The sequence below is a fragment of the Vespa crabro genome, chromosome 10 (genome assembly GCF_910589235.1).
Source record: "Vespa crabro chromosome 10, iyVesCrab1.2, whole genome shotgun sequence".
Lineage (NCBI taxonomy): Eukaryota > Metazoa > Arthropoda > Insecta > Hymenoptera > Vespidae > Vespa > Vespa crabro.
Window position 1 is genome coordinate 599,789 of NC_060964.1, and position 9,282 is coordinate 609,070.

The 9,282-nt window shown below is 40.1% G+C and overlaps 1 protein-coding gene across 26 annotated transcripts in view; it reads right to left on the reverse strand.

The window, feature by feature from the left end:
- LOC124427280 (ephrin type-B receptor 1-B) overlaps window positions 1-9,282 on the reverse strand; it is a 159,037-nt gene that overhangs the window by 99,366 nt on the left and 50,389 nt on the right. For all 26 annotated transcript variants that reach the window (XM_046969987.1, XM_046969990.1, XM_046969983.1 and 23 more), the window contains exon 2: window positions 665-1,334. In XM_046969987.1, the coding sequence (XP_046825943.1) occupies window positions 665-773 (109 nt within the window). In that variant the 5' untranslated portion in view covers window positions 774-1,334. The remainder of the gene's footprint in view (window positions 1-664; window positions 1,335-9,282) is intronic.

A 9,282-nucleotide genomic window follows, 5' to 3' on the forward strand; every position in this document is an offset into this window, starting at 1 on the left:
TCCTTCGAATTTCTCTCTCCCTCTCTTTCTCTCACTCTTCCTCTCTATCTCTCCACACACACAATGACTATACACGTTCGAAGTGTAAGAAGAACTCGGAGACTTTAATGCGTCAGTAGATTAGGCGGATGCGTAGCGCGAAATAACGGAATGGCGGCCGGTCGGGAGTACGTTGAACGCGATATCCGAGACGATATATATCCTACGAGTGTGTAAGCGTAACAGCGCGTTCGCAATTAACGTCCTGGCAATTTGGCCGGACTCGTTCTCTTTCTCTCACAAGTTCTTCCTTATTCAGCGTCTCCGAGCAATAAATCATGCCGGGTGGGCGCCACGAAATTACGTTCAGGAGAAGAACGAAGAATCTTTCTCCTCTTTCTCTCTGTCTTTCTTTCCGTCTCTTCCTACTCCTATCTATCTCTCCTTCAAATTTTTACATCGCTTTTACCAATCTTCAAAAGATTTCAGACAATCGTTGTATTAATTGACACATAGAAGAAACGAATAAACTCTCTCAATTGCTTTAAGGGTAAGAGAGTGAAAGGGAGGGGAGAAGAGGGTTCTATCGTGAAAGCAAGCAAATACGGCTTCTGGGTATCAAAAAATAAGAGACAAGAAGAAAAGGGAGATAGGTACATAGGTAGATAGGTAGGTAAGGACTTACCTTGTTCCGCATGTATAGCTCGCGGGCAGCCGATCAGAAGCGCGAGCAGAAGCGCGAGCAGAGGGCGGAGTACGCCCGCGAGAGTGCTCGCGGCGAAGAACGGAGCCATCCTTGTCTTCAGCGGCGAGCCTCAGAGCCTCCTCCGTTCTCTCCTCCTCATGCCTCCTCCGGCTCCAGGAGGGAGGGACGATGTCTCCTCCTCCTCCACCTCCACCTCCCCCTCCGCCCGCCGCTCCAGGTCGTTCCTTCAAAGACGACGTCCTTCTTCTTACTCGGCACCACCACCACCAACGGCACCAACAGCACCAGCACTACCGATACTACCGGCACCACTTCGACGACAAAGAAAACGATGCTGCCTTCGCTGCGGCAGGACCACCACCTCCTTTTTTCCCTCTTCTCTTGGGTGCATCTATCGCCTCACCAATCTCTCTTCTTCCTCCTTCTTCTCCTTGATTATTTTTTTTCTTTTTCTTCTTTTTTTCGGTCTTCTTCTGTCTTCCTTCTTTTCTCCCTTCCTTTCTTTCTTTTTTTCTTTCTTTATTTCTTGCTTTTCTTTTTTCTTTTTTTGTTTTCTTTCTACCAAGAAGACATCACCGACTACTACACTTCTTCTATATTCGTCACATCAGCCGATAAAAGCTCCCAGATACTAACGATATCGCTTCTCCTGAAACAGACAAAGGTGAAACCGCATTAATTAAAATCTCGAAAAAAGGTACTGTGTACCCTCTTCGCTCTTTCGGATATGATTCCTTCTTCCACTATTACTCCGCTGTCTGTCGGGAAAACCAGACCCCTTTCCTCTCTCTCACTCTCCCTCTCTCTCTCTCTCTCTCTCTCTCTCTGTAACCTTCTTCTCCCTTTTACTTTCTCCTAATGATTTCGCACGCGAACACCCCACGACAGGCGAGCCTTTTCACTCAGACCAAGCAAATTTACGCGCAACTCGATTGCATCCTCGCGTTTTTTTACCGAGGTAGTAACACAGAGGCAAGTGTGCACGAGGGATGGGAAAAGGAGAGAGGTGGTTACGATCCTTTGAGAGAAGTGTAGTCCTCCCATTACTGCGTCTACGTCACGGCTCATATCGAAAAAATGTCCGCCGAGAAAAAAAGAAAAAAAAAAAAAGAAAAAAAAAGCAATTTCGAAGTTTTCGTTGACTCAAAACTTAGCTTGTTGTAAAGCGTACTTCGTTGACATAACTTATATATTTATTTCAACGTACGAGAGATAAGTTCGAGATCGTCGAAAGAACAAACCAAGATTTGTTTTGATTTTAATTTCAAATATTATTTTTCTTAGATTAATTTTCGTTCCTTTTTAAACTATTATTTGTCATCTTATATATAAATATATACATATATACACAATAAAGTATTACACAAATTAAAAAATGATATCTACCTATGTACATCTATCAATTATAAAAATTAATCAGATAGAAACGTTTGATTGAACGAAATATCCATTTCTTCATAGTAGGAACCATCGTGGAATCATGTTGAAAGGAGTACAATTACGATTTCTATGAAAAATAGTACTGACACGAATGTTCAGAAAATAATTTTCTAGAAGGATCTCCACCTAAAAATTACGGGCAAAAATGTCCCCTTTCTAGAAAGTTTCGACCTTTTGAGAATTTTTTTAGACGAGAGAGACGCTAAGTAACCGGGAATTACCCGGGAGAATAGTGAAATATGTCTCTCTTGACGCGGAAGGGTGCGTTTTCCTTTTCTCCTCGTTATTCTAAAGCACAAAGAGAGTCAAAGAGAGAGAGAAAGAGAGAAAGAGAGAAAGAGAGAGAGAGAGAGACAGAAAGAGAGAGAGAGAGAGAGACAGAGAGAGAGAAAGACACGAGTTTACGAATAGAAGGGCACTACTGTTCTACTTGCCTTAAAGGTCTTGCCTTGCGATAGGAAACGACTATTCCCCTCTTTTCATGAAAGTCAGCGCTTTCCATTGTTATCGTCGGTATCATCCGTATCTACGTAACGCGTTCGTCAGAGGGAAGGGGGAGGCAAGGGCGACCATCTCCTCATCGTCATGAGAAAGAATTCGGAGATTAGCGGAAAGTAGAGCGCCGCTTTGAAACGATGGATACGTACGACTTGATAATAAGAGGATTCCACGGTTCTATTGGAACTTCCTCTGAACTATGACGTTTCAGTGGAATCGGCGATCTTTCGTTTGTTAAAAGTTATATAACGCTTGGTACTGCGTGAAATGCAATAAATTTTCATCTTTAAACTTTGAATAACAAAAGGGGATAAGGGTTGGAAAAGAGAAAAAAGAAAGGAGAGAAAACAAGAAAAACAATAATAATAATAATAAGAAGAATAAGAATAAGAATAAGAATAAGAATAAGAATAAGAATAAGAAAAGAACAGAAAGGAAAGGAAAGAAGAAAAAAGCGGAAAGATCATAAAATGATATCGCTTTAGGGAGTACGACAAAAGTATCCTCGTCTCATGACCGGTATTCTTAAAAGTTTTATCGTGAAGGTTAAAGACGACATGGTAGTAGCGATCGAGAAAGCGAGTCAGACCTAAGAGCCAGCCAAGCAGCTAGCTAGCTAGCTAACAAGTCAACCATCCCTAATATCGAGTTAACTTTGGCGAACGACGATGAGGACGAACTTCGGAGACGCTTTTACGCGTCTCCTTCGAGTAGTTTGCTTTCATTGCCAGTCCTTGGCCAAGGCAAAAGCGGAAGAAGCGAGAGATTGAAGCGAGTGAGTTAACTCTCTATACTTACACTTATCCTACTTCATTGTAATAAAATCGAATGAAATGCCGTCGTCCTTTCTTTTCTTTTTTTTTTTCGCGAATAGAACGAAAGAGTAATCCTTATTCTGAATTCATCGGGCAGAAACAATTTTATTTTGTGCTAAACCTGAACGACATTCTGTTTCTCTCTCTCTCTTTCTCTCTCTCTCCCTCTCTCCCTCTCCCTCTCTCTCTCTCTCTCTCTCTCTCTCTCTCTCTCTCTCTCTCTCTCTCTCTTTTAAGGATTTTCTCCGCACTATTTTCGGGTAACTGGACTTCTCTCAGAACGTTTTTCTTTCTATTTTGTTATTTTTCTTTTCGAGAAAAAGAAAAAAGAAAAAGAAAAAAGAGAGAAGAAGAAGAGGAAGAAGAAAAAGAAAGAAAAATTCAAACTCGAAGAAGCGAAGGAACGCATCGACATTCGCTAACGAGTCGCGGCCGGTGATGGTAAAAGGATCGATCGATCAACTCGCCGGCACCTGCGCTCTGTTAGGAGCGATGACTCTGCAGAGATCATTGTTTCTTTGGGTATCTTTCGAAGCGTGCCAAACACCGCGGTAGGAGACAGATGGACGCACCTCGAGATTTCTTTCTTTATGCTTATCTTTTCTTTCGTCCAAAGGAGGAAGGAAGCAAGGAAGGAAAGAAGGAAGGAAGGACGAAAGGAAGGAAGGAAGGAAAGAAGGAAGGAAGGAAGGAAGGAAGGAACCTTTGGCCTTCCTCGCACGAGCCGAAGAAGTTCGAATGTCAAAAAAAAAAAGAAAAAAGTAAAAAGAAAAAGAGAAGGAAAGGAATACCTCAGTAGCGTGATGCATGCGTGCATATAAATTCGAGGGCAAGGTCAAATCATGGCTATTGCGGAAGAACTGAATGTTCTTCGATTCGTTTACATATGGAGAAAAGGAGAAACAGGAAGGTAGATAGATAGATAGACAGATAGGTGGATAAAAAGAGAAAGAGAGAGAGAGAAAGAAAGAGAGAGAGAGAAAGAGAGAGAGAGAAAGAGAGAGAGAGAAAGAGAGAGAGAGAAAGAGAGAGAGAGAGAGAGAGAGAGAGAGAGAGAGAGAGAGAGAGAGAGAGTAGATGTCTGGGGAAAGCGAAGAAGAAAGTTTAGGGTTCGTTGCGGTGGTGGAAGGAGAGCTCCGTGCTTGGGGTGGCGCACTACGAGAAGCAAGGGGTTCCAGGATCAATACCTCGCGTTTATCCGTCTCTCTCGTACGACAGAGAATGAGAAGGAGAGAGAGGAAGAGAGAGAGAGACTACTTTCTCCCTTGGACGCGCTTGCAAGAGAGAGAGAGAGAGAGAGAGAGAGAGAGAGAGAGAGAGAGAGAGAGAGAGAGAGGGCCCCAGGGTCTGCTCGGCGTCTCGCCATTCTTCGCCGAAAGCGAAGAAGAAGGGGAGAGATAGAGAGGCGCTGCCTGACGAGCGAAGGGACGAACAGAGTGAAAGAGAAAGAGAGAGAGAGAGAGAGAGAGAAAGAGGGAGAGAGGGCGAGAGAGAGAGAGAGAGAGAGAAAGAGGGAGAGAGGGAGAGAGAGAGAGAGGTAGAACGAAATTCTAGAGTGCCAAAATATAGTGAAGTGGCAAGGTGGACCGAGGATAGAAGGAGGCGGAAGGCACACTTTAGAAGTTCTTCTAAAGCGGGCGAAGACCTCATCCCTCTCTTCCTCCTCCCATCCTCCCGCGACTCTCGCAGCTGCTTTAACCCGAGCGCGCGCCAGCCAAGATGCATCCGCGAAATTGCAGACTCGAGTGAAACGCGCTAGCTGGTACGGTGTTGGCTTATAGCTCGCTGGCTTGCTCACCATTGCTCGCGAGTGCCTTCGTCAAAAATTTAAGATGTCCTCCTCCACCTCTTACATCGCTCTCTCTTTCTCTCTTTCTCTCTCTTTCTTTCTACCTACCTACCTCCCCCTTTCTCCCTCTCACCCCTTTTCTTCTTCTCCTCTACCTCCTTCTCAGACGAGCTAGAAATCCGTAGTACCTCTTTTCACCGGGCCGTTCTCTTTCAACTTTTTGACAAGACCCGGTAGCAATTGCCGAAAACAGCTCGACGTCTCGACAAAAAGATGGAGGTGGAGGAGAGATGAAGAGAAGAGGACCGACTGGTCGGTGATTCTTCGAGTGAGAAAGAGGAAGAGGGAAGAAGGGCTGCTCGAGAGATAGGATGTTAAGCATCCAACCGTTCCTTTGATAAGACACGATTTTCCATTTTTTTCTTTCTCTCTCTCTCTCTCTCTCTCTCTCTCTCTCTCTCTTTTTCTCTTTCTCTTTTTCTCTCTCTCTCTCTCTTCATATCGCTGTATATCTATATACATCGCTTTTTCCTTCGAAAGTAGACGTAAACATGAAGAGGATCGTCTGCCAGAGGGTCGCCCACTCAGAAGGTGGTTGGCCACCTTCTTCAGCGTGCAAAGGCCTCATACTCCTTCTCCTTCTCCTCTTCCACCTTTTCCTCCTCCTTCCGCTTAGACGACCACCCTCTCTCTCCTCGCTACCGTAGCAGACCTCTTTCCAAGTACCTCCGGCAGGTACGATGGATCCCGCCAAATTGCAAGATTTCGGGAAAGACTGGGAGCCAACTCGAGTGGCTCGTGAAAATTTTAAGTCGCCTCTGATACGCCTTCACTTCTTTTTTTCACCTCCTTCTGCGTATCTCACCTCCTTCCTCCTCTACTAACTCCTTCTCTCCCTATTGATGTCGTATCTTCGATTCGATATTCTGTTCACCCTGTCGTCGACCTCGTCCCCGTTCTCATCCTCGTCCTCGTCTATCGCCTCGAATCGAGTGCGATAAAGAGACACGAGAAAGAAGAGAACCATGAGTACCTCTCTTCATACACTTTTCTCGAAATCTTTGAGTATACTTTCGTCCTCACCGTTCAAAGCTGAAAACGACGATGACTACCATAGCTACCACAAGGCTTTTTTCTTTCGAGAATTCATGATACATCGAACACCTATCACTATTACTCCATCCACTAATTTCTCCAACTAACTCAAAGGGAAGTGAATCTCTCTCTCTCTCTCTCTCTCTCTCTCTCTCTCTCTCTCTTTCTCTCATTTTTTTTCCTTTTGTTTTATTTTTTCTTTTCGCTTTTTTTTCATTTCAATGTATTCACCTCTATTCTGCAGTGAGTGAATTTGAAAGAATCGTAAAAAAAAAAAACAAAGAAAAAAAGGAAAAAAGAAAGGTAGAAAGAAAAAAAAAATTTTTTAAAAAGATAAAAATGAAAAAAAAGTATATCATCGTGACCAGAAAGAGAGGAATACATTTGAAAGTCAATCTACTTCTCCCTCCCTTTTTAGTAGCTGAAAGTCGATGAAAAATTCTTTCTATGCATGAAGTGAAGTTCATGAAGTGGAATTTCATGTATGTCCGCGAATTTTGAACTTTGCAGCACGTTCGATTTCATGAATTTTCTAGACTTTGAGTTCACCTTTTAAATATACAAACACACGACAGATGCATTAAGAAAAGAAATGAGAAAGAGCCATAGGAGTTTCATTAAGTATACGGTGGAATTGAATATGGTAGAATAAATGCATTCTAGCAATCATAGGAGATAATGAAAACGAAATGTTTCGAGTTTTTTTCGATTCGAAATAATAAACGGTCAAGGGAAAACTGGTAAATACGGAGTGGTTCTACGTAACGAGAATAAGAGTTTATCGATCGTCGTTGGAAATGGAAATTGCAGTCGTAATGCGAAAGCCGCGAGGAAGAAGGTTTCCTCTCTCTCTCTCTCTCTCTCTCTCTCTCTCTCTCTCTCTCTCTCTCTCTCTCTCTCTCTTTCTCTCCCTCTCCCTCTTCTTCTCCCTCTCCCCAGTTATTAACGACTTTCCAGTTATATGGAATTAGAAGTTAGAGAGAATTCGTACTTATGCTTCTCGATCCTTCACTTAAACTCAGACCTTGACGAAGACTCGATTCGTTTCGAAAAAAAAAAAGAAAACAAAAAAAAGAAAGATCTTGATATTATCGACAATGTATTCCACGTGCTTAATAAACGTGAAGTATTGTATTGGCTAATTAAAAAATGGTCGAAATTTTCAAATTTTTTTTTTTTAATATAGAAAATTCTGACGTTAGGTATTTATTAGACCAATCGTAAATTCAGGGCATTCTAGTTGTACATATTATTAGATTGACTACTAATTGTTAATAACTTTTTGTGATAGAACATACGACGAGAAAAAGTTTTACTGTGAACGCTCAAAATTATTGCTATTTTATCACTTATTTATTTTCAATACTTTGGTCGCACGTTGTTTGCAAGCTATCAGAATTTGTTAAAAAAATTAATTGCGTTAAGTAAATATTTTCTCTTAAAGTTTTTTTTTTATTTTATATGCTTTACGTAGTTAGAGTTAGAATAAATATTGAAGGAATATTTTAAAGTTCGTTTGTTTATTAGACGACCAATTGAAACATTATTTTTTTTATATACATTAATTATTCAGGATTATGTAGATAATAAAGTCAAACTGGATCGTTCTGGGCTGGTTGACTAATAACGTTTGCGGTTAAAGCACTAACAGCTTGTCAATCAATCCTTGTAATATTAATTGTTACTAACACTTCGTTACAAAAGATTAATTATTTTATAGAACAATAAGGACGTATCAAAGAAATTCAAATAGTGATTCAACTTTAAAAGAAATTATCAAACGAAGCATGTTACGAAGTAATTATCGAAAAAAAAAGGAAAAAAAGGAAAAAAAGAAAAAGCATTAATGCAGTTAAGGAACATGATATACTATATAAAACATTACATAGAAATACGTAACTAAATTACAAAGTTAAAATTGAAGAAAATTACATTACAAGGTAAGAACTATTTTTGAATAGATTTGGATATCAAAGAAGTAGACAGATCTTTATCGAAGAAAAAGCTTTAATTAATTATATATATATATATATAAAACACTATTGACATTTATTTTACTTTATCGTGTTATATTACCACTAAGAAATTACTAATAACATTTTCTTCATTAATCGTATCTATAGTCAATCTATTATATATTATATTTATCATTTCCGACAATGGTTGGCCAACGTGGACAATGTATTAAATAAAAATATTAAAATAGCTTAATTGTTATCACATCATTAATTGATAACAAAAAAAGAATTTTTGTCATTGAATTAAATAATTTTTCTAAATATAATAATAACACATTTTAATGATATTTCGCCCGTATAATTTATTAAAACTTTAAAATTAAATAATTTATGATTTTTAAGATCTATAGCAATCCACCGTTCTTCCTTAAATAATGTAAATTCTTCGATATTTTTAAATCGTTCGCGAATTCCCTATCAAGATTTCCCAGTAAGTGGAAGTTTTTATTCTTCTTGAGAAAAAAAAGAAATAAAAAAAAAAAAAAAGAATAAAGGAAAAAAGAAAAAAGGGCCGAAAAGAACCCTAAGAATATTTTAACGTTTCAATCGAGATCGTTCCCTGCGTTCTTCGTTTTATCGGAAAAATAAAGTTCTGTCGGTCCACAGATATAGATAGACTCTCTCTTTCTCTCTGCTTTCTTTGTCTATCTCTTCTCCTCGAACGATCCACCGTTATCTCCAGCTATCCGTTCACTTTGTTTTCCAACCTATAAAATTTTCGCGAGTATCTTTGGCCCACGTTTCTCGGCTAAAATACAACGCGAATATTTTAACGTTCCAATCCGGGATCGTAAAGGCGATGGAAGGGAAAAGGTTTGTTTTCCTTTGCCTTCTAGAAAATTAAATTTCCTCCCTATATAGAAGATTCCAAGCCTTATTCTCTCTCTTTCTCTTTTCCCCTATCTTTAAAAGATACGATCCTCGAGAAAGGAGCACGTGCCA